General features: G+C 36.8%; 1 protein-coding gene across 1 annotated transcript in view; it reads right to left on the minus strand.

The window, feature by feature from the left end:
• The window catches only part of LOC130234505 (myosin-IIIb-like), a 41,823-nt gene extending 19,258 nt beyond the window's left edge, over window positions 1–22,565 (minus strand). The window contains exons 1-3 of the mRNA XM_056464722.1: window positions 22,499–22,565; window positions 22,189–22,225; window positions 799–982 (exon numbers count right to left, since the gene is read on the minus strand). Coding sequence (XP_056320697.1) covers window positions 799–982; window positions 22,189–22,225; window positions 22,499–22,505 — 228 coding nt within the window. The 5' untranslated portion in view covers window positions 22,506–22,565. The remainder of the gene's footprint in view (window positions 1–798; window positions 983–22,188; window positions 22,226–22,498) is intronic.
• Between the last annotated feature and the right edge of the window lie 4,539 nt (window positions 22,566–27,104).

Here is a 27,104-nt window from a genome sequence, read left to right on the forward strand (position 1 = left end):
ATCAGACGAGGGCTTTTCTTTTTTTGGATTGCTTTTAAAACATGTTGGTTTGGTTTAGGAAACTGGGTGGGCGGGTCAATTGATAAAATTGGTTGGGTTTCGGGAAGAGGGAGATGGGTCAGTCGATTGTTCGCTCAGTCAGGCAAAAAGTCTGGTGAGTTTATGCGAGAACAGGAGGCAGGAATGGCACTTGCGAGGGAAATTTGAGATCTCAAAAATCGTACACAGCGGCCTCTTGTGGATTCACGAAAACAAAAACTGCAGAAAAATGTGCCGCCGGGATGTATTTCACGGTTTTCAGAAACTTCTGTAGAGGTACGTTTTCAAAATGAGCCTGGGTTGGACATTTCTCACTCAACTCATCTGCTTGACATCATGTGCATGGATTTCGGATCCAAGAGCTGTATCAAACTGTATGGGGAGACTCATCAAACAAGTATTTCCTCAATTCAAATGACCCGGAAATGGTATTTCATACGTCACCGATACGTCACTACTTAACAATCGAATAGCGTTCAGCTGCGCGTCTCACTCTACCCTTTGGTACTCTTTTGTTGTGCTAGGAACCCTTTCGAAAGGGTACCCAAAAAATGGTACGGTACATTTGGTCCCTTTTGACAGTGGAAACGCACATAAAAGCCTACCAAACCACACCACGCTGTCCTGCTCTGTCTACTCTATTAAAATAATTTAAAAGATGTGGAAAATACAACTATGAAATAGGGTAATATTCATGAAAGAAGCAGTTTCCATGTTCCGAAACTGAACAAAATATCAGAAATCCTAGCAACGACTCACATTAATGGGATCCAAAACTTTCACGGCTGCTTGACTTCCATCTTTCTTATTGATGACTTTGTAGACCTTGCCATAGGTTCCTTTTCCAATGGTTTCCACAATGTCCCAATCAGAAGACGGATCCGCCAGCGACTCGAGACCAATCATGCTTGACTTGTAGGGATACAGTCCATAGAAAGACCTCCTGAATATTACAAATGACATTCAAAACACATTTAAATTCACTATTTTTGTGCATTTAAATGACATATTTAGAAGGAATTGTTTCTCCTGATCAAAATTCTTCATTTGGGGCACCATTTTGTGCAGTAAATTCACATGTAAGTAATAGGAAATGACTATGATTAAGAATTAAGGTTGAAGGTTGAAACTTTTGTTCTTCAAGTAGATTTTACAAGTTTAAGTGTCATGTTGGCAGAAAGTTATGTGCTACAGTACATGTATTACTGACAATGAACCTAAATGGCCTCGAGGTTCCACTTAGGTTATTGTACCAAAAGAACAATGAAAGATTCCAGTCAAGACAAGAGTCAAAACTGTATCAAAACCGTATCAGATGTCTCTTTTGTTGGTATTCAGCACATAAGTGTGTAGAAGGTAAGCCCACCAACCCACCTATGAGACGCCTCACGGTTTTACGCCTCACTGGTTTTAGAGAAAATAAGAACACTGGACCCTTTCTTTAATAAATCTGATAAAGCTAGATCATTTTGGGGATGTGAAGGTTGAAATGGTACTCTAGAGATTAACATGAGGCTTACAGAAACTCTGGTTTATGCCCTGTGTTATGTCTGTTTCTCACACAAATCGTCTGTGTGGCTGTTTAAGACTCTGAATACTTAACACCTCAAACACTGCTTATACTCAACTTATTTGATGCTCTTTTGTATTTTTCTTGACAGCTTAAACGTCCTGCCTATCATTCTGGTGGTAAATGATTTTGGAACTTTTCCAGTAATTAAACATTATGCCCTGTAAATCTAACTGAAATGTGTCTCCTTAAGTCAAATAGACCAGTGGGTCACGTCAGGTTGGAGATTGCTTTAACTACATGGGTTCAACACAAGACTAATTATCAGAGTCACGCAGGGATTTACAAGAGAGCAACAGGAAGCTAGTCTCTCACGAGAGATTATAGTGACATGTTTTGTTAGTTAAATGTAAAGTCAAATCTTACACAAATCATGATTCAATACTGATATGCTGTAATGAGCGTGTAACTAGCTATTAAAACGTAACATGATCACTTGCAGAATTGCTAATACTTTAGTCAAAAACAAACGTTCATCTGTGTCTATACTGTACAGATATTTTCTTGTTAAAGATATCATCCACGATATATCCCAATTTGTTTGTGTTACTTCAAAAGTTAAGACAGAAACATAGCCCTATATACATTTCTGGAGAGTGGCAAATAAGTCCCAGGAGGTACGTTTTTCTGCAGTTTTTGTTTTCATGAATCCACCAGAAGCCGCTATGTATGCTTTTTGAAATCTCAAATTTCTCTCGCGAGTGTCATTCACGGCTGCTCTTCTCACGTAAATCCACCAGAGGCCGATATCGACTGACTGACTGACAGACCAACCGATAACCACACCCACCCCATTCACTAAACCCAACAGAGAGTGTATTCAAAAGCACCGATTGGCCAGAAGAAAAAGAAGAGCCCCCTGATTTTGACCACTTTTCCAATATTCTCATCCTGTTATTTACTTGTTGTCTTTTGTCTTACCCGTTTTCTGGAACCCTTTTTGCCAGACTCAAACCCTATTGTCACGATCAACCCCTCTCTGCACCTCAAATCCGCAGACATACGCTACAAACCACTGGACAAACTGGTAACAGCAGGAAAGCCGTTTATACAAAGGTAAGCGGTCAGCTTCTAGTGTGAAAAGGAACAACGTCATACTGCCTCGTAGCTTCCATTTTAAAGATACGTACCTCTGGCTACATAACTTACAAGTGTAACGGAGGCCAGCTAGAGGCCCGCCTTTAAAGGTGCTCTAGCAACAGACGCTAAAGGCCATGGTCTTTAGCCTCCTTGTTAGAGCAACCGACTCCTATGCGGAAGGTCGCCGATTCTATACCAGCTCGGAGTGGGTCGGGTGGTTCAGGACCGGCGGGGTTATATTGGTGCTGTGACCCGGATGGGAGTAAGGTTTAGGGGGTGAGTGTAACGGAGGCCAGCTAGTAAGTGCTGTGCAGGTAAACCTCACTCCTGACCTCTAAAGGTGCTCTAGCGACAGATGCTAGAGGCCATGGTCTTTAGCCTTCTTGTTAGAGCAACCGACTCCCATGCGGAAGGTCGCCGGTTCGATACCAGCTCGGAGCGGGTTGGGTGGTGTAGGACTGGCGGGGCTACACAATCTCCAGAAATCTATAGAGGGCTACGTTTTCAAAATGAGCTTATATTGTCATTATTCTATACTAATGTCCTCTGCCTAAGAAGGCTAGCGTTATATTTTGTAGTAATACAAAAGATTATGGAATTGGCGAAGCAATAACTAAAAAAATAAAAATGGACCCAAGACTGAGCCTTGAGGTACACCTTTCTTATAATGTAATTTTGGGTCACACTTTACTAAGTGGTACACATATAGATAACATAAAAGTTCATAGATTTACTAACATGAACAAACAATTAACAATACTTCTAAACCATTTATTAACTCTAGCTCAACATTTAGTAATGCATTATTAAAATCCAGCTTGTTATAATTTAAAAAAAGCTTGTTAACATTAGTTAATGCACTGCCAGTTAACATGAACCAAAATTAACAAAGATTGATTAAGCTGAGTTGAGTTGTACATTATTGTCCTTTTTCAGGAAATTAGTCTTGAACTCAAAACAAAGTTCAAAAAAAGACAACATGTAACATTTACCAACGCCAATGAAATTTAAAAGAACTTCAAGGTAATTTACTATTTAAAATACTAATGGACACTGGTATGAATGACTTCTTGTAACGATTGCTTTTACACAAAGGAAATCTCTATCGATGGCAGTACTTCATACATTGGAAATGAACCATGATTTGAATCATTTGCTATTACCTGTGCATTCCTAATAACCAACAATCCATAGGTTGACTGAAGTGATGTATACTCTTTTATACCAATCACTCTATGGCAACTTTGACAAGACGTGCAAGTTGTGTTTTTGATTGAACTGAAACACTTCCATACCAAGCCTGCATACCATAATTTAGTAAACTTCCTAAAATTGCTTGATAAAAGAGCGACATGACATATCAAATTAATAATACTGTAATTAATGTATTGTTCATCGTTTGTTCATGTTAGCAACTCCATTAACTACTTGTCGCGTATTGCAAAGTGTTAGCCGATTTTGTTAAGTTTAATTACAAAGCAACACAAACACAATGGTCCAAACTCGTACTGTATCTGCAAAATCAAGGATCCACAGTAATAGCTATGATCAAAGATGGCTCTTGTACACTGTTCTGTAGTGTAACCTGCTTGCCATTAGGACAGACAGGTTTACAAGGACATAAACACAGCCCAAGTACTTACATGGAGAACGAGACTTCTCTTTTACTCATCCCCTCAACAATAAAAACTCAAGAGCTTCTAGTGTGCAAGATGTCATCCCAGTACATCACAGCACAAAATAAAAGAAAAGGAAAAAAGGATCTCTAGGCAAGAGTGCTGTCCGTGTCTGCAAGCATTGGTTGATGCATTCAGATACCACTTGCCCGTCAGTACGACTCTAAGAAGTCACAATCAGCTCACCGTGATTGGATTTAACAGAGATTAACTCTGTGATGTGCCTCAGGACTACTACTCTCTCATTTATCATTTGGAGTTGAGATGTCTAAAGCCATCTCTTCTGATTACATTCTTGAATGTAATCTAGAGAGGTAAGGGGAACGAACATGGACTGAAATACCAGGGGACCGATATCTGTCCTGACTGAAGGTGGTGATAAACGTAGCACGAAATGTGTTCTGATTGCCAGCTTTAGTTTAAAACAGTGGAATGGACTGAGAGCCTAAATATGACAGAAATAATAAAGCATACGACAAATACTTAGACCGATGAATGCTATGGATAGAAAGAATCAGCAGCCATTTTGAATTTATTGACACAATCTAATTATCACAGTCACACACGGATTAAGAGGGAGTAACAAGAATCTACTCTCTCACAAGAAAATAGTGACTTTTTTGTTAGATGTGAAGAGTCAAACACAACAACAGAAATCATAATTCAATGCTTCAATACGTGTCAGATTAATCAATTCCTTATATCCTTGAGCTTCTAACATAGCTAACAAAACTTAAGTGACATGATCACTTGTAGAATGTCAACAATTGCCAATATTTTAGTCAAAAACACAATATGCAACTGTGTCTATACAAATATTTTCTTAATAAAGAAACCTACAATTTGCACCGGCTCACCAAAACTGGACAATAGAAGATTGGAAAAACGTCTGGTCTGATGAGTCTCGATTTCTGCTGCAACATTCGAATGGTAGGGTCAGAATTTGTCGTCAACAACATGAAAGCATGGATCCATCCTGCCTTGCATCAACGGTTCAGGCTGGTGGTGGTGGTGTAATGGTGTGAGGGATATTTTCTTGACACAATTTGGGCCCATTAGTACAAACTGAGCATTGTGTCAACGCCACAGCCTACCTGAGTATTGTTGCTGACCATGTCCATCCCTTAATGACCGCAGTGTACCCATCTTCTGATTGCTACTTTCAGCAGAATAACGCACCATGTAATAAAACGTGAACCATCTCAGACTGGTTTCTTGAACATGACAATGAGTTCACTGTACTGAAATGGCCTCCACAGTCACCAGAGCTCAATCCAATAAAGCACCTTTGGGATGTGGAACGGGAGATTCACATCATAGATGTGCAGCCAACAAATCTGCAGCAACTGTTTGATGCTATCATGTCAATAGGAGCAAAATCTCTAAGGAATATTTCCAGTACCTTGTTGAATCTATGCCACGAAAGATTAAGGCAGTTCTAAAGGCAAAAGGGGGTCCAAGTACCCGGTACTAGTAAGGTGTACCTAATAAAGTGGCCGGTGAGTGTACATTGTTCATTGTTTGTCCATGTTAGTAAATACATTAGCAATGTGTTGAATAGGATAGAAATAATAAAGCATCTGAGAAATGCTTAGACAGATGAATGCTATGGATAGAAGGGTTCAGCAACTGTTATGAATTTACTGAATTATAATCAATGAGATTATCGAAATCATCTTAAAAACATAATGTAAATAATTTTAGAAATAATTAATTTTCATTCAAAAGGTTAAGTATACTAACAGCATACTTTAGAAGATGGCAATGCTTTCATATGTTTGCGTTTCATATTCACCTTCACAATATTTTTGAAATAAATGGTAATGGCTCTACCGAGTCTAATATATCAGAGCCAGTGATGAATTCTGCTGCTCATACAGACTTCCTGAGGGAGGGAAGCGTTTATTTTGAGGTCACGTTGAAGTGGAAAAGGTAAATGGTGTTCTGCCTGTGGGGCTCTGAGCCTTGCACACACGGAATTATGAATAGCACGAGAGATTAGACTGATGGATGCTTTGACTGTGCCGGGCCAGATGGATATTTTATACCCTCATCTATTTTCCAGAAGGGTAGAGTGCACAGCAGAATTTTGACTAATGTTATTTTTTTCCATGGGTGGTATTTGTCTGACCATCCAAGGAAAACACCAAGTGTAGGCTATATGTAAACTACATCTGTGAACAGATTTGAAAATGCCTTTTAAAACACTGTTTAATTTTCTTAATTTAATTAAACCTAAATTAATTCAACTGGCTACAGAATAGTAATTTACTTTTGAATTTAAGTACATGTGATTATGAATCGTCTGTAAGCATGCTATCACTCATGCAACATACCGTTTTTTAAGGAATCCACTGAAATTAAATTCCATTTACATTCATTTAACACTGATTTAACTTCTAAAGGAACAGATTTCAGTTATGCTGAGGGTCTATATGTCCTATTTTATAATAATAGTTTATAGCATTGAGGGAAGCAACAATAAAATACAACAATAAAAAGAGACCCAAGACTGAGCCTTCTGGTACACCTTTCTTACTATGCAAATTTCAACCCAGGCTCTTTCTGAAAACGTACCCCTATATTCATTTCTGGAGAGTGCAAAATACATCCCAGGAGCTTTGTTTTTTGGCAGTTTTTGTTTTAACGAATCCACCACAGGACGCTGTGTGCGCTTTTTCACATCTCAAATTTCTCTTGTGATTGCCATACACGCCTGCCCGTCTCGCGTAACTGACCGATCGACTGGCCCACTCTCCTCCTTCCCTAAACCCAACCGATAGTGTTTTCATAAGTAATTTAAAAAAAGAAAAGCCCTCGCGGCAGCCTGACTTTTACCACATTATCAGATTCTAGCCACTGGACAAACTAGTCAACAGCTGTCCCATACAGAGGTACGCGGTCAGCTGGTAAGCACAAGGAACGTCGTTATACTGCCCCGTAGACTCGTACATACGTACCTCTGGCTACATAATTCATGATATCCAGAAATGTATATAGAGCTACATTTTCAGAATGAGCCTACGTTGACAATTTTGGGCCACACTTTACCACTCGGGACACATAGTTATTGTTAGTTCATGTATTTACCAACATAAACAGACAGTGAACCAGTGGTGTAGTCGGGTCTATACACACGTATACTCAGTATGCCTACTTTTTTTCACTAGGATTCCACACACGACTTCTGAGGATCAATAATTACGTATATCCTTGGTATACTCGCCGCCCCCTGACGACCACAGCAGCTGTGAGAAAATTTTGTGAGTTTTTCGAAGTCAACTGAATTATGCCTCGCTGAAACGTTCAGGTAAAATTATAAAACAGCATGGGCGGGTTGGGTGGGTAATAGTACACCACCTTTTTTTAGGACTACACCACTGCAATGAACCAAAAAGATCAAAGACTGAGCCTTGTGGTACACCTTTCTTACGGGACACATAGTTAATGCTAATGTATTTAAAAAAGAAATAAATAAATTTTTACGCACTTGGCCAAAAACCGAAGTCAAAAATGCTTTGTTATAATTATGTATTATTTTAATTACTTTAATTTAACTCAATAACTTATAATTATACTGATTTAAAAAATACATAAGCTAATAAAATAATTCATAAATAAATTGACAGTGACCGACAGAGAGCTATCGTTTTACCAGTGTTGCCATCACAGAACTGTAGCCCTATTGCAAGCAACAGGAACAATTATATTACATTGAAAAATCCATTGGTGCATCATGAACTGATTTTTTGTAGTTCATACATAAATAAGTCAGTGTACATAAGTAGAACAGAGCAGAATATTGAGCTATTTTGAAGTTTGTGCTCCACTGCTCTTGCACTTTGGTTGACACATCATTGAATTGCCTTTATGTGGCACAAGCCATTGAAATGAATGGGTTACATAGCATAGTGCTTTCAGCATCCATTGTGAAAGCCACCTTAGAGTGCACTTTATAGTGAAATTAGTGTGCTGAGCACTGCTGGGAAATGTGGGACAGCCCTTTTTTTTTGTTCAGCTCAAATTTTTGGTTGAAAAAGCGAAAATAGCATTTTCCGCTATTATTTTTTGGTGGGAAAAAATTATTCTGTAACATACGGTTCTGACAACGGAGTGGGAATCCAAATGCAGCGTCTTTATTTAGACAGAAAATGGTCAGGCAGGCAATGGTTACACGCGGGAGCAAACAGTATCCTACAGGGAAATCCAAAAGAGCAAAAATAAAACAGCAAAAATAAATAAACAAAGCAAAATTGGAAAACGCTTCATGATGCTACAAGACTAAGCAAAGTAAATGAGAAAGTGAAGTGTATATATCAGGGCTATTCAATTAGTTTGTCATGAGGGCCGGTTCATGAAAAGCATCCCAAACGAAGGGCCGGAGAGATATGACTTGCTATATGAGTGATGACACAACAGCATATAAGAGCCCATATGCTGTATTTTCCTTAAGACACCCACGTTGGCTTTTTCTACATTAAAATGTTAATATATTGTATTTTAAAATTACATCACTGCATTGTACAACAGACTTTTTTTTTTATGTCAGACACATCATATGTTATGTTTTGAACTGCATAACAATTATGGATGAATGATTATATATTTTAGTTGTACGATTAAAATAATCATGGTTTCACGCTTATCACGTCTAATGTAATTTCAAGCTTTATATTGGCTAAGTACATAGCTATTTAGATTAATTGTTGTTGCCATCTGCGTTCATGCATACATAATAATTTTATTAATAATTCATATTATTATATTCATATCATAAAACATATCTTTTGTATACATTGCACTGAAAGGCACGCACAACTCTCACCGTGAGATGTTTTCTACTGCGTGCACCCGGAAAGACGCAAGCGCGTTACTCCACTTGTGCGCGCATATTGGCATATATTCTTACATTAGAAATAACAAACTTGCAAGCGGAAAAGATGTGATATGGCAGCTGCTATAGCTAATCCGGTGTGCGTGCGAATTAGCCTCGGTGTACACACTTGGAACTTTAAACTAGCTCACCGTTGGCAACTTGGCATAACTGTTTAATCGCAGCAGTTTCGTTTTGTTCCGTGCATCAGAAATGCGGCTTAGAAAAGCCTTTACGCTTAATTAACTGTGACGAATTAAAGCGCAGTTAATAGTAAACTTCCAAATGTACCACTTGAATGTTTTCGGCTGCCCGCACCACTCGCTTATGGTGACTCACGCTTTGCGCAGCCTCTGCAGCTCGTACTGTTGTGAACAGACGCACGTCACTTCATAACTATAGCGGCCGTTTTTCGACTGAACTAAAATTATTTTTTTATGTCTTGGTCACACTATTTGGAGGGCCGGAACAAATTGCCTCAGGGGCCTGGTTCGGCCTGCAGGCCGCGAATTGAATAGCCCTGGTATAAATAGTCCATGTAATGAGTGAAAATAAGCTGCAGCTGTGTCTATGTGTGAGTGTCCAGATTATTGTCAGCTGTTGCAGGAGTTAAAGGGTGCAAAGAGTTCTGGGAGTTCTGCAGGCATACCAACAAGAATTTCATTTGGTTGATAACCCCACTGGCGATTTGTTGGCTTTACTTACTAAAGCGAGTAATCCTAATTATTCAGTAGATGAATCAAGTGCATATTTATAAAGAAGGTTAACTAAGTTTTATGCTAACAGGTTTACTCACTTCAACTTGTCGCTTACTCTGTAAGTGTACTCCGCTTTTAAAAGTAATATAACAAATTTTTTACAATCAATAAATATGGACGTTTGACGTTTCTAAGGGCAATATTTTTGAAGAATGCTTTTTACATTTAGCTTCAATTCAACACAAAAAAATGTAATGACAAAAAATATTTATGTTGCTTTAACTTTATTAATAAGTATATATATATATATATAAATTATAATTAATTATATAAAACTATATTAACTAAGTATATATATATATATATAAGTTATTCAGGTTTCAACTACATTTTTAATTAATTAATTAATTAAATTAATTTAATTACAAAGCTTAACTTAATAATATTTGTAAGTTTGATTGATGGAAGTTGAGATGACTAGAAAAGTTCATTTGATTCAGCTAAAAGATTTAGGACAGCAACAATATCTTTACAGTAAACACCATGTTAAATTTTCTTTTCACATGTATACAGCACATGTTTAAAAAAAAAAGTTTTGAAGAACTTCAAATGTTGAATAATTATACCCCTAAATTTAGCCTTAAAGCATGAAATTAACTTTATTAGTACTTTATTAGGCATGTACATTGTAAGCGCAAAAACCCAGCCTGATCTCACGAGAAAACGTAAGTATTTTACGTTTTGACAGTTTAGTGGCTAATTCGTACAAATTCATACGAGTTCAGTCGTACGAAATTGTACGATTTTAAAAAGGAGGCGTGGCACCTAACCCCACCCCTAAACCCAACCGTCATTGGCGGATGAGCAAATCGTACTAAATTGTACGAATTAGATCGTACGAATTCGTACGAATTAGCCACTAAATCAAAAAGTTACGAATTGCCGTGAGATTGTGTTGAAAACACATTATTTTAGTCCAAAAGTGTTTCGAGCCCAGCATCTGTCAGTGGTGGAGATAAACAGCCAGGTATAACCTGATCTGCTCTTCTGCATATTAATTTTCCTCATCCTCTGACCCTTCCTTCACCCTTACAGCCCATATAAATGAAGAAACAATGTGTTCCGTTTATACATTTAGGATTATTAAATTACACACTACTTGTTTCTTCTATTTTCATATTTAAAGAGCACAGGCCTGAAGAAAAAATTTAATTCATAAGCAGTTCAATTCATATTATAATCAAAAGACACTGTCGCCCATCATGCAAAACTTCTGTAACATAACCATAAATACAACTCACTTATCATAAGATACCTTATTCAAATCCAGCAAAACAGAACATAGATGTACATAAAATTATAATAACTATGTAACAACTAGGTATTAACACCAAACCTACACCTAAAACAAGCCCTAAAGCATGTAGTTAACCTATATTAGCAGTACTTCTTAGTAAGTACAATGTAAGTGCAAAAAAATAAACCATTATTTCTGCCCTAAAGTGTTTGGAGTGCAGCATCTGTCAGTGTAATGGAGTTAAATAGCCTGGTATAACCTGATCTGCTCTTCTGCATGTTCATTTTCACCATCTCCGACCCTTCCTCACGTCTACAGCCCACATAAATGAAGAAACAATGTGTTTATTCAACTCTATGCGTTTATATGTTTAGGATTATTAAATGACACACTACTTAATACTTCTATTTTCACATTTAAGGAGCACAGGACTGGAGACAAATGTAAATCCATTAGCAGTTCAATTCATATTATAATCAAAAGACACTGTCACCCATTATGCAAAACTCTCCAACATAACCATAAATACAACTCTCTCATCATCAGATACCTTATTCAAATCCAGCAAAACAGAGCATAGATGTACATAAGAATTAAAATAACTATGTAATAACTACGTATCAACCCCAAACTCTAGCATTAAATGATGTAGTTAACTTATATGAGCAGAACTTTCTAGTAGTATGCTGTAAGTGCAAAAAAAAGAACTATAATTTCTGCCCAAAAGTGTTTGGAGTTCAACATATATCAGTGTAATGGAGTTAAATAGCCTGGTATAACCTGATCTGCTCTTCTGCATGTTCATTTTCACCATCTCTGACACTTTCTCACCTCTACAGCCCACATACTTAAAGAACATGTGTTTATTCAACTCTATGCGTTTATATATAGTATTTCGGATTATTAAATGACACACTACTGAATACTTCTATTTCACGTTAAAAGAGTACAGGACTTAAGAAAAGTCCATAAGCAGTTCAATTCATATTACAATCAAAAGACAGTCGCCCGTCATGCAAAACTTTGCAACAGAACCATAAATATAACTCACTTATCATCAGATATCCTATTCAAATCCAGCAAAACAGAGGATGGATATGAATCATAAAACAGACAAATCCAAACATCATCTCTTTGAGCATGATTCAAAAGTACAGGACACCAAAAAGAATCATAAATAGATGTATAACATAGAACATACCTGATTTTGATAGACCTTCCTAACAAGTTGCTGTAGTGTGTGTGTGTGAGTGAGGGTTTTGTCAATGCTACGAGCCTAAATCATCCTAATCAGCCTCTCTGAATTATTCATCAGCTTGTAATGTGTAATATGATCTCCTTTTAAATATTCATTAGCCAGATGGAACTAGTCATAAAAGACTTTTATATGGACGACAGTAAGTTGTAACAGTAACACACACACACACACGGACAGGTAGGAGGGAACTGTTTATGTGTTGCGTCTGTTATGTGACTCCCACAATTCCCACAATGATTTCTACAGAGATGCAGTGGTAGATTAAGAGCTAAATATATATATATATATATATATATATATATATATATATATATAAAACTGGAAATCTCTTTTACCTCCTATTCAAACCTGGCTAATGGATATGGCCTCCGTTATCCACTTGGAAAGGCTCAGATTTATCAGGTCTAATTCCAACAAAAAATTCTTTGCTACCTGGGAACCCTTTCTTGGATACTTAGACCTGAAACGCGCTCTATCCAAATCCAGCATCCTTCATGAAAACTGACTGGCACACTACCTTATAGGACTTTTTGATGTCTACATACTGTGCAACACTACATTTTGTATTCCCAACAGCTGAACCCACATGTATGGCAATTCATATATTTACCTGCAAAGTGTGTATATTCTGAGAGTGTGTATATTCTATTTGTTTGTTGTTTTCTGTTGTACTTAAAAAACCTTAAAATAAAAGTATAAAAAAAAGAGCTAAAAAAAATCACACTGCTTTAAATTTTTTGTTGAATCAGACGAACTTTTCACGTCATCTCAAGCTGACGAAAAATATTAAGTTAAACTTTGTATAGCTTAAAAAATGAGTTAAAATAAGTTAAAGTAACATAAAAGCTTTTATTTTTACAGTGTATAACTTACAAAGTCAACTCCATGATTACTTTAATATAGAGGAATTGCTCTGTTTATATAGAGAAATTCTATTAGTGTAGATTCAGATAGCCTTGGGCGGTAATACAGTAATATGGTATACCGCGGGATCTAAAAATATGGTATCAGTTTCTAATCCATTATACCGACTTAAAAAAGAATGCACTTATATAGGAGAAAAGGATTAAATATTAAATATAATTTATTTAATACCTAAAAATGCGTATGTGTGTTTGTCATCATAGGACAGCGTGGAGAGGAAAGAGAGAGATGGGGAACGATGGCGAGTCATGCAATTTACTTGGTCTCAAAAAAAAACACAACTTCTGCAGTATGGCAGTTTTTCGGGTTTTGACCAAACGAAAAAGGGAGAGGCGGTAAATACGGACGAGGCAATTTGCAAATTGTGCAACAAAAAGGTGACTGCAAGAAATGGAAATACCTTAAACCTAAGGTCGCACAAACGGTATTCAGTTTCTAAATGGTTTGGGCACAAGCTAACAGTTTGGTGACATTGTCTTAGCCTCACGTCATATTTGTTATTACGCATAGTAATACCATATATCAAGATAAAATTGGGAGGAGGTTTGACAGTATCAAAATTTGGATACCGCCTTAGCCTAGATTCAGAACAACCCAGGCTCATTCTGAATACGTATCCCTATTTCTGGAGAGCGCCAAATACGTCCCAGGTGCTACGTTTTTTTGCTGTTTTTGTTTTCGCAAATCCGCCAGAGGCCGCTGTGGTTGCTTTTTGAGATCTCAAATTTCTTTCGCTAGGGCCATTCGCGCCTGCTGTTCATGTGTAAATCCACCCGAGGGTGCTGTCGACTGACTGACAGACCAATCAACCGATACCCTCAACCACACCCTTTCCTAAACTCAACTGATAGTGTTTTAAATATCACCGATTGACCAGCGCCCACCTACTTGCCTAAACCCAACCGACAGTGTTTTCAAAAGCAATCCAGAAAAAGAAAAGGCCTCGACGCTGCCAGATTTTTACCACGTTTCCCTGTTATTTACTTGTTTATTTTATTTTTTGGCTTTTGTTTTTTGTCTTACCTTCTTTCTGGAACTGTTCTTCGCCAGACTCTGTTGTCACGGTTAAACCCTCTCTGCATCTCAAATCCTCTGATGTACACGGCAAGGCACTGGACAAACTGGTAACAACAGAAAAGCCGTCCATACGGAGGTAATCGTTCAGCTTGTTAGCGTGAAAAGGAACTCGTGGATTCGTTTTAAAGACGAAATTCAGCCATACGTTCCTCTGGCTATATAATTTGAGATCTCCAGAAATGTATATAGGGCTACGCTTTCAAAACGAGCCTATGATGATTTAGAAATATGAACCCAGGACATTAAATCAAGATGCTTTAAGAACACAAATCTAAATAGGCTTAATTTTATAAACAGAAAAACGTTGAAGTTTGAAAAGATTCGGGACTGCTAGATGTGATATGGTAAGGCAGTGACAGGATGATGCTGTGTATCTGCGGTTATAAACAGAGACTGTGTTGCTATGGCTCATATTCCCATGAAAATAGGAGACCAGTGAAGCAGAACCTGAGTGAAAACAACAGTCAGGTACAATAGATGAGTGACGGCTAACAGCACACCATCTCTCATTCAATCCTACTGCACTTTCTTTCTCAGTCCTGTTCCACATGCGCATATTACTGTATGTACTTAATATAATAATAATAATAACGTGTAACAACTAAATTTATTTGAAATAAAAATTATTAGCCCCCTTTTTCCCCTTAAACAATTTTTTTATTATTGTTTACAGAACAAACCATCGGTATACATACAATGACTTGCCTAATTACCCTCACTTGCCTAATTAACCTAATTAAGCCATTAAATCACTTTAAGCTGAATACTAGTATCTTAAAAAATATTTAGTAAAATTTTATGTACAGATAAAAGAAATTAGAAATGAGTTAATAAAACTATATATAACAGGGGGCTAATAATTCTGACTAACTGTGCAATCTATAAATCTTCCCCTGAAACTAAACTTAAGTGTGTCGCTACCTTATATAACCTAGAATTTAGGTAAGTACAGTACACTTCTGTTTCCATTATATTAGTTATATACTATAAATCTCTATGGGTCCTATCATACAGCCAGTGCAAGTGTTTGGTAGTTAAAGGCCTGCGTGTGTATCATTGTCATGGTTTGCACCATGTTGTTTAAATAACAAATGCATTTGCTCACCAAAATGTTTGGTTTTCAAAAGGAGATGTGGCACCCCTTAACCCAACCGTCATAGGAGGATGAGAAAATCGTACTAAATTGTGTGAATGAGATCGTACAAATTAGACACTAATCAAATAGTTATGAATTTCATTAAGATAGCTTTGGTTAATTCACATTGGTTCTTTGAGGCAACTGAAAAGTACCAACTAATGCTCTAAAGTCAATGGTGCGGGATTTTTATCTGTTATTTAAAGAGTGTGTTAGTGATATGTGCCTTTGGAGGTCCAAAACACGAATACCCATTGCTTAATACACACACAGGGATGCACAGCAGCACACAAATATCTTTAAACATGGAAAATGAAGAATAAAAAAGTATTAGTGTCTACATAAACAACCGCTAGCTCCATTCATGCTTTCTTCACCTCATGGCACTTCCGGCCCTGTTGTAGCCTGTTTGCTAATTATTAATTAATATTAATACATCACCATATTGGGTCATGGGAATAGAAAGTGTGTTTGGATATAACTCACAGTTTTTTTGTTGTTATTGTTCATTTAATCGTTTTCTAAAAATTAGAGCTGAATTCAGAAATAGTTTGGAAACAAATCTTTGGGCTTATTAGACAAATTTAAATATGTAATGTATCATGTCTTCAGTAGATGTGTCCACTGTTTCCTGAATCCACGGTCAAAATGAAGAGGCCGAATGGAGGAGGTTTGTTCTGTAGATGGTCTTTAGCCATTGTCTCCCTAGTGAAGTGTTACAAAATCTGCCATGTAAATAGCAAATGTGCTGTGGCGCGATGCAACTGACTCTTGAAGGGAATGGGATGATTGATTCACTGCAAAAATGCTTTTGTAATTTAAGTTTTGCTTGTTTTGTAGTCTAAAAACTCTTAAATCAAGAAGCAAAACAATCTACCAATGGGGTAAGCAAAATAATCTTATTTTAAAGAGTAAATCAAGGTTATGTTTCCCCCATTAGCAGATTATTCTCCTTGTTTTAAGGAGAAACTCACTTAATTTTGCCATGTAATTTCTCAAAACAAGACAATATGTTTTACTTGTCTAAAAATCCTCCAAATTAAGATTTGCTCAATATTTGGACTAGAAACAAGACAAAAACTCGAAGTAAGAAAATAATTTTTAATGCACTGAAACTACACCCATATATTGTTGTAGCATAATAATAGTTTTGCATTACATTTGTATCATCAATAATAATCAAACGACAGAATTATTTGCACTTCTGTACTCAAAAATGATCTGAAGGAACTGGTGTGTCAGGAATTAATACCTTCCGAATTGTAACTCAAGAGTTCACACTTAGCTGATGATTAATTATAAGCATTTTTGGCATGCTGTCCCGGGAGAGAGCCCTGAGCTCATAAGATCCTCGAGCTCGGGGCTCCCTCCCTTTGCAAGGCGAGAGGGGAGTTTGAGCTCAGGTAGATCTCGAGAACTCCCCTGCTGTAATAACCAATGAACAGCCAGTGATTGCTCTTGAGAGATAACCATTTACTAGGAGCATGTCTATAGTGCCGGTTTGGATTAGTTAATTAACTTATGTTGCATGTTTTTTGGACGGTGGGAGGAAACCGGGGAACCCGAGGGAAACCCACGTGAGTACGGGGAGAAAATGCAAACTCCGCACAGAAATGTCTGCTGGTTTGGTAAAGCCTAGAACCAGAGACATTCTTGCTGTGAGGCAACAGTGCTAAGCACTGGGCCACTGTGTCACCCATCTAGGAAGAAGGAGGAGTAGGGGTGAATGGGGGATTCTTCAAAACGAAGATAGCGGTGGTACGTAACCCAGGGTATTTGTAGTAGCTTAGGAGTCGTCTGATTGGTGCATTGAGAATTGGATAATGCGGATCCAGCCGCTAGCAATCATAAGCACGTGATCCTCTCGAAATTAGTTTATAACTAAACTTCACTTCGTGAGGCAAGAGAAGATTCACACTTCTATTAATTTGAATCGGTCAATACACGCACAAAAAAAAAGATCTTACTTATAGAGTTTTTTCTTCCCAGAAGGCGCAATACAACGTCAGATTGACGTTTTACCCCAGCGTCGGGGGGATGTTGCATTTTAGGTGGAAATAAAAATTGAGTTGACATCAGAACCCAACATCAGGTCAATGTCCAACGTTGGACAGATGTTGCATTTTGGTTACTTTTCAACACAATCTAAAAACAAACTATTAATGTCTAATGATGTTACAGCTTGACGTTGTGTGGACGTTACCACTATGACCAACACAATCTCACGGCAATTCGTAACTTTTTGATTTAGTGGCTAATTCGTACGAATTCGTACGATCTAATTCGTACAATTTAGTACGATTTGCTCATCCGCTAATGACAGTTGGGTTAAGGGGTGGGGTTAGGTGCCACGCCTCCTTTTTAAAATCGTACAATTTCGTACGACTGAACTCGTACGAATTCGTACGAATTAGCCACTAAACTGTCAAAACGCAAAATACTTACGTTTTCTCGTGAGATCAGGCTGCTATGACATATATTAGATGTTGGATTTTGGTTGCCATACCTTATGAATAAATGTCAGTATTTGACGTCAGTATGACGTTGGTTTAAGATGTTGCCTCAACGGTGGATTTTGGTCAATTTTTGCTGTTTTTAGAAGATGTAAAATAAGTCTTTAATGTCCCTTGTGTGTGTATGTGAAGTTTCAGCTCAAAATACCCCACAAATAATCTTTTATAACTCTTTAAAAGTTGCCCCTTTTAGGCCTTGGTCCTTATTGTGCCATTTTGGTGACTGTCGCTATAAATTTAAATGAGACGGTGCTCTTTTTAAAAGAGGGCGGGGCTACAAATGCCTGTGTGTCAGTATAGTGGCAGATTCATAAACAAGACTAACGTCTTATGCTAATGAGGTAGAGATAATTACTAATGGGCTGGACATTTCCTCTCTGATGACATGTACAAAGGGAGAATGTCAATCAAAGTGTTTCTGCAGACAATTTAATATGTACATTTTTACCATTAGAAGCTGGTTATATTCACACACTGTTGCCACACAATTGTGTTTAAATGCCTTATAAAAGTGATTTTAGCATAATAGGTCCAATTTAGGTAAGCAAATACTATTTTTGTAGTGTAACGTTTCACTTCAGAACACAAATACAACCCCTAAGAGCAACAACAGAGTGCTAAAAATACCCACTAACAACATCATAGCAACCACATAACAATGCTCTGCCACTCTCTCTCTCTCTCTCTCTCAGTGTCTCAGTGTGTGGGAAACCTGTGGCTTAGGAAAGCAGACACCAAACACTGAGGTCGATAGGTTTACATTACCACGCTAGCCCAACACTGCAACACAACCACACACATGAACACGGAGGAATGACGGGCATAACATCTTTCTTTTCAATCGCAGACAGCGTGGGTTTCTAGCGTGGCAGAGCTGGTCAGGTGAGCGTGGAAGTGAAATCGGAGTTGGCAGAGAGAAAAGAGGTCTTACAAGATAATCTTATTTTCTAAGCTTCCCTCTCACACATTCACTCAGGCCTTGACTTCATTCAGGGCAAAACGTGCACAATCCTGTCTGCTGTAATCCCATTAGGAGCATGTGACGGACTCTGCCGTCCACCAGTCAATGCAGGATTTACAGGCATGAGTGCACACTTTCAGGCTGACCACTGACAGATACAGTTGAATTTAAAATGATTCGGCCTCCTGTGAATTTAAAATATTTCCCAAATTATGTTTAATGGAGCAAGGAATTATTCACAGTATTTCCTATAATATTTTTTCTTCTGGAGAAAGTCTTATTTGTTTTATTTTGGCTAGAATAAAAGCAGTTATTAAATTTTAAACCATATATTTTTTTCGATTGTCTACAGAACAAACCATTGTAATGTAATGAGTTGCCTAGTTACCCTAACTTGCCTAATGATCTTAATTAACCTAGTAGGTAAAGGTCCTACTAGGTTAATTAAGATCATTAGGCAAGTTAGGGTAATTAGGCATTTTACTTTAAGTTGAATAATAAATATAAAGTAAAATATTATTTACTGTCATCATGGCAAAGATTAAAGAAATCAGTTACTAGAAATGAGTTATTAAAACTATTAAATATTATATGTTTAGAAATGTTTTGAAAAAATACTTCCCGTTAAACAGAAAGGGGGAAAAATATACAGGGGGCTAATAATTCTGACTTCAACTGTACATCCATACACTAAAAAAACCCTTCTTGATATTTTCTAGTATAAATATCACAAAATTCCTAAATCAAGAAACATTTTCTAGACAAGTAAAAATCTGGTTTTGTTATCATAAATGCGTCGAAATTAAGTAGGTTTTTCTTCAAAACAAACTCAATTATCAGCTAAATGACCCCACCCATTAACCCAATCATCGTGGGGGGATGAGCAAATCATACTGAATTGTACGAATGAGATTGTACGAATTCATACCATCATAGATAGCATTGACAATTCTTATCAGGCGTTACACTTAGACTAGACTTGAAACCAATTACACGAACAATCAGTTACGACGCCCTAGAAATTTCTCTCGATTTTCCAAAGTTCTAGATGCCACTGCAAACCAGAGAAGAGAAAACTTAAGCGCATAGCAGAAGTTGCAAGTAACCGCTGACATGCACGTTTCTGTTGCTCCGTCTGCGGAGCAAAGATGAATGTTCTTCAGCTGTGTGTGTGATGCAGATTAAACAACATCAGCACAGCTAAGAAACCCAGACTCTCTCACCAGATCCTGCCATGGAGATGATAAAACTCTGTCTTCTCTGTTTCCTCAGAGTTTTCCAGCCCTCTGGGCACAGGGTAAAAACACACACACACACACACACACACATATCTCAGGGTTAGTTAGCCCTGATTCAATACCACACACTCTTATCATGAGCTCTAATTAGACATACACTATCAAAGACACTCGTTATTATCATCAATGGAGTCCTTGACAAGCATATCAAATTACAATATATACAAAACCTCACGCCAATTACCCTGACCATGTGGAAAAAGAAAAAGTTTGTGTGAAATCAGAAATGACAATGTTTATTTGGCTAGCTCACATTGTTTGGTTTTGAAAAATCTTATGTGTGCTTATTCTTATTGATCCAGACCTGACGAGCAGCTGACATGATCGAGAGAACAAGACTTATATGTAGCTCTGACATCATAAAAAAATCTCTGAAATCATTAATATGCACGACTCAGGCTGCGTTTGATAAGTACCAATGTTTTTTAGTGAGAAAACACTAAACACCTCCCTTCGTTACTTTAAGCTTACATTTCACTTACTATGTATGAGGGACTTTTATTTTGAAAACTCAACTGCCAAATTGTTTACTATGCGTTACACGGCAACGACTGCACAAGGCAACGAGTTTCAAACTCACCTCAGGGGGCAAAATACAAGATTTACAGATTACACATTTATTCATCTCCACTCCGGCGTAAGGTATGTTTAGTTACATATTTTGTTAATTGACGGTGTTTAAGTTAGTGTGTGAATTTGTGTCTGAAGTAGGGGCTGAAGCGACCATAGCAGCGTCCATTAATGAAATTAGTCAGCAATCGGCTACTGTCTGAGCTGGTGTATTTGCATACACGATCATCATCATCATACAGAGCTCATTAATATTCATGACATTAACCATATATTGTCAATCATGGACCTTCTGATTCTAGGAGTATCCTATGAAGTAATAGATGAGCTTATGAAACTATTTCTGGAGATTTTTTTTGAACTTACCAAAGCCATAAACCTACTATGTGGATATCAGAGAACACTTTAACTTATTAAAGTATGTGGCACCTTTAATGCATTTTCTTACCGTTAGTTTGCTATGAGGGAATGATGCACTAAATAAAGCTCCGCACCCTACTCAATATTGAAAATTCAGGACATCAACATAGTGAAAAAAATATGGTCTCAGGATTTTAAATGTTCATGCGGACTTTGACTGTAGAAAATCTAAATACATTGGCAACAAAATAAGGATTTAGAAAGTTATTAAAAGGTGTGAACTTTATAATTAATACTAATATAATGAATTATATGGGGGTAGTTTTTTGTAAAACATAATTTTTTAAGATTTTTGTTTATATTTATGTAGTTTGACGATATTTGAGAAAATATAAGGGGTCACAAATTTTTGTTTTTAGTTCATTCATTTTCCTTTATCTCAGTCACTAATTCAGAATAGGTTCATTTAGAATGAACCGCCAATTTATCCAACGTGTTTTATGCAGCGAATGCCCTTCCAGCCACAACCCAGTACTGGGAAACACCCACTCATACACCCACTCATACGCTACGGCCAATTTAGTTTATCCAATTCACCTATACCAACACAGGAAGAACATGCAAGCTCCACACAGAAATGCCGACTGGCTTAGCTCGAACCAGTGATCTTCTTGCTGTGAGGCGACAGTGCTACCCACTAAGCCACTGTGCCACCCCTTATTTCATACTAAACATTTGAAACATATCCTAATAAATACATTTTGAAGACCAGGCCAATATTTCATTAAATCGGAGCAGTATTACGACATTAAAATCACATTAAAGTAAAATTTCTCATGATTTTTCATCCTTTCCTTACCTGCTTTGGACCGCATCGGTTCCTTGATTGACATTTCCTATAAATATATTAAATAAATAGATTAGATACATATTCTACCTTTATTATCACCCTTTTATTTGACGAAGTGCTAACTCCAATCGCACACACTAGCTCATGTTCTGGAGATGCTGTTCTGTAGATTCTCAAATAACCTATCACAGCACACAGGATCACTCTGCGCATTATCTCAAAACATGTCTAGCGATTCCTCTTTCTGGCTTCAGTCTGAATGATTTAATGGATTTTCTTGAGTTCAACCAGCAGAAATGATCATTTCGAGAAGACTTACCTGCCATAGCCGGTTTCTGACATATCCAAAGTGATTTTCAAAGCTTCCTAGCTGTCCTGAGGTTAATAATTCACTAGAATTTGATAAGTTCCTGTGCGAGTGCTTCAGAGAGGAAGCTGTGCGCACACACATGACCAATCCAAACCAATTCACAGGACTGCCAAAAAGACTTGGTTCCACACAACTCTGTCATTGTCACAACAAATATCCATTAAGTTAACAAATTACAATCACGTTGTTTTGACTAATTTAAAATAAGTCATTTGAACCAGCAGCAAAATATTATTTTTGAGTTAATATAACACGCAGATACACTACACTGTAAAAAATTACTGGTTGTCTTAAACATTTAAGCTCAACCAAATTAACCTTATGAGTCCATTGAACTTATATTATGTCAAACTGACTTAAAACAGCTTCTAAAATTAAGTTACAACATGATTAACTTAGTTTAATGAGTTTCAATGAGCTAAAACATTTCATGTTATCATGACTAATTGATCATATCATTTTTAGTGTATACTTACAAACAGTTGTATGATTAAAGAAATAACACAAGATCATGTAAAAAAACAAAACAATCATTTAAAATTTTTACCAATTCTATGCAAAGGTCTAACCTGCCATGAAAACATAAAAATAGAAATTTCTAAGTTGTTTGTGTACTGTGTTTTACACTATTGTAGAAATGTTACACTGTTAAAAAAACCCAAATTTATTCATGTTGTCCCAACACAAATCGATTAACTTAACAAATTTAAGTGGATTGAACATAAACAATTAAGTTGTCCCCTCAAAAAAAAAAACCTCAAGAATTGTGTTGTGTCACCTCATTTTAAATAAGTAGTTTGAACAAACAGCAATTTATTGTTTTTTTTTTAAATGCATTGTCAACATTTTCAAACAACCCAGGCTCATTGCGGATACGTACCCAGGGTTACATTTTTGGGGACAGCGAAATATGTAACCAGAAGTATGTCTGCTCATTCATTCATTCATTTTCTTTTTGGCTTAGTCCCTTTATTAATCTGGGGTCGCCACAGCGGAATGAACCACCAACTTATCCAGCACATGTTTTACGCAGCGGATGCCCTTCCAGCCACAACCCATCTCTGGGAAACATCCATACACACTAATTCACACGCATACGCTATGGACAATTTAGCCTTCCCAATTCACCTGTACCCCATGTCTTTGGACTGTGGGGGAAACCGGAGCACCCGGAGGAAACCCACGCGAACGCAGGGAGAACATGCAAACTCCACACAGAAACGGCAACTGACCCAGCCGAGGCTCGAACCAGCAACCTTCTTGCTGTGAGGCGACAGCACTACCCACTGCGTCGCCCTTCTCGCAGTTTTTGTTTTTGCCAATCCACCAAAGGCCGCTGTGTACTCTTTTTGATGACCTCAAATTTCTCTCACGCATCCTCTTCTCGCATAAATCCACCAGAGGGTGCAATATACACTTCAGCCGACCAGGCCAGCTTGTTGTCGACTGACTGACTGACCTACCCACCCCGTCCCTAAATCCAACCAATAGTGTTTTCAAATGCAATCTAGAAAAAAGAAAAGCCATTGCGGCTGCGTGCTTTCACATTTTCAGCCTGTTGTTTATTTATATTTTTTGTTTTAGCTGGTTTCTGGAACCGTTCTTTGCTGGACTTGAACCTCATCATCGCAGTCAACTCTGTGTCTCAAATCCATAGGCGTATGCGGCGAGCTACTGGGCAAACTGGTAACACCAGAAAAGCCCTCCACACAGAGATAAGCGGTCAGTGGTATAGAAAAAGCAATCAGAAGCCAGCGGCAGTGTCATACCACACTGTAGCATTCATTTTACAGATGATATGTAGCCAGACATACCTCTGGGTACATATTTTGCGGGCTCAAGAAATGTAGACAAGGGTACCAACACAATCTCATGGCAATTCGTAACTTTTTGATTTAGTAGCTAATTCGTAAGAAATCGTACGATCTAATTTGTACGATTTAGTACGATTTGCTCATCCACCAATGACGGTTGGGTTTTGAGGTGGGGTTAGGTGCCACGCCTCCATTTTAAAATCGTACAATTTCATACGACTGAACTCGTATGAATTCGTACGAATTAGCCACTAAACTGACCAAACGTAAAATACTTACGTTTTCTCGTAAGATCAGGCTGGGGGTACATATCCACAATGAGCCTGTGTTGTTTTAAAAACTTATGCATTGGATTTTGTGCCAATTTCACATTGGTCACATCCGTATCGGTGGCCTCATTAATGTAAAAAATATAAAATAATATAAACATTTTTGTTCAACAAATCAACTTTTCTTTTTGTTTTGATTAGCATTATTATATTATATACACTCAAAAAATACATTTGCTGTTTGTTTAAACTACTTATTTTAAATGAGCTGAAACAACACAATTCTTGAGTTTTAAGGGACAACTCTATTGTTTTGTTTAATCCACTTAAATTTGTAAAAACTGATGAGTTAGCTTCATTTTTTCATGTTGCTCCAACACAAATCGATTAAGTTACCTTAACTGTTTTTACAAATTTAAGTTGATTGGACATAAAAACAAGTTGTCCCCGAAAACCTCAACAATTGTGTTGATTCAGCTCAATTTAAATGAGTAGACTGAACAAACAGCAATAAATATATATATATATTTTTTTGTAGATTTGCTGATTGTAGATTTAGTAAACAACCACATAAATACATAATCGGTATATGAAACATCTCCTAATCCCCCTCATTTTTTTATCCAACACAATGTTTTATTTAAAAAAAAACACTGTGCAAATGTCTTTTTTTTAATTTCCCCTAATCTTTTCAGAAACCCCATTGACTATCTCTGATGTATCTTTGATTTTGTTACGTTCTAATCAAAAATAATTCAAAAATAAATCTATAAAAATAAGGGGTTTCACCAAAATAGCAAAACTCTTAATAGCTCTAACTTAAAAACTCGAAGTTGTTTTACTGTATTTTATTGTTTTTATTTTTTATTGATTAAACAGGGGAGTACAGAATAATACATAAAACAGTATACAAGGGAATTAACAACAAAAATTAATCAGGTACATTAACAATTTTTTCCAGCAGTTGGGATGTCTTCATAGCTTTGGTATTACTCTGTATGAAGTCAGGGAATCATAACAAAATTTTAGATCAATGAAAAATAGTTTACAATTTGGTACAGTCAGCAGACATTTTATTTTGTGGATGTGGTACTTTCCAAGCAAAATAAGAATTTTTGTTATTTTGCTCATTTCCAATAATCCAGATTTGCTATCCATAAATAAAACCATTTTATCAGTAATATTGATAAATTTATAATACACTTTAAAAAGCAATAAGGAAACCATTTTGTGGTGTTTTATCAGCCTGATCTAACGAGAAAACGTAAGTATTTTACGTTTTGTCAGTTTAGTGGCTAATTTGTACGAATTCGTACGAGTTCAGTCGTACGAAATTGTACGATTTTAAAAAGGAGGCGTGGCACCTAACCCCACCCCTAAACCCAACCGTCATTGGCGGATGAGCAAATCGTACTTAATCGTACGAATTAGATCGTATGAATTCATACGAATTAGCCACTAAATCAAAAAGTTACGAATTGCCGTGAGATTGTGTTGGTTATATTGTTGTTTACTGTACTTTGTATTACAGTGCTGTAAAAACACTCAAAAATGTTTCAGGGTAAAAAAACAATACATTCATGTTGCCCCAACACAAATTAAGTGAACTTAACAAATTTAAGTGGATTGAACTTAAAACTATTAAGTTGTCTCAAAAACGCTCAATAATAGTGTTGGTTCAGCTCATTGTAAACTAGTAGTTTGAACAAGCAGCAAAAATATTTTTGAGCGCTCCGTCAAAATTTTCAAACTATTGTCTTGGATTTTGTGCCAATTTTACATTGGTCACATCTGTAATGGAGAGAAGTCACATCCATAACCACGTTTTTGGCTCATAAATGCAAAAATCTAAAATAAAATAAAAAACATTTTCGTTCTGTAAAGAAACTATTCTTATTCTTTTAATTAGCGTTATTATATTATATACACACACGCAAAAAAATACATTTGCTGTTTGTTCAAACTACTTATTTAAAATGAGCTGAAACAACACAATTCTTGAGTTTTTTTGGGGGACAACTGTATTGTTTTATGTTCAATTCACTTAAATTTGAGAGCTATCTTCATTTTTTCCGAGTTGTTCCAACACAAATCGATTGTGTGGAACCCAACATTTTTTTTACAGTGTATATAATTCACCGAATTTCAACAAAGTATGTTTTATACTGTAAACTCACAAACTTTTTTAGTCACATTCATAACGTCATAAGTTTATTGCCCTCAACTATAACATAAAACACATTTACACAGATATTTTTCTGATCCCATAACTCTCTGGCTAGTTGTTTGTTAAAGTATAAACAGATGTTTCAATAAACTCTTAATATACCAGACAGATCTCATGAGAAAACATAAGTATTTTATGTTTTGTCAGTTTAGTAGCTAATTCGAGTTCAGACGAAAATGTAAAATTTTAAAAAGGAGGCGTGGCACCAAACCACGCCCCTAAACCCAACTGTCATTGGAAGATGA

The sequence above is a fragment of the Danio aesculapii genome, chromosome 9 (assembly GCF_903798145.1).
Source record: "Danio aesculapii chromosome 9, fDanAes4.1, whole genome shotgun sequence".
Taxonomy (NCBI): Eukaryota; Metazoa; Chordata; class Actinopteri; order Cypriniformes; family Danionidae; genus Danio; species Danio aesculapii.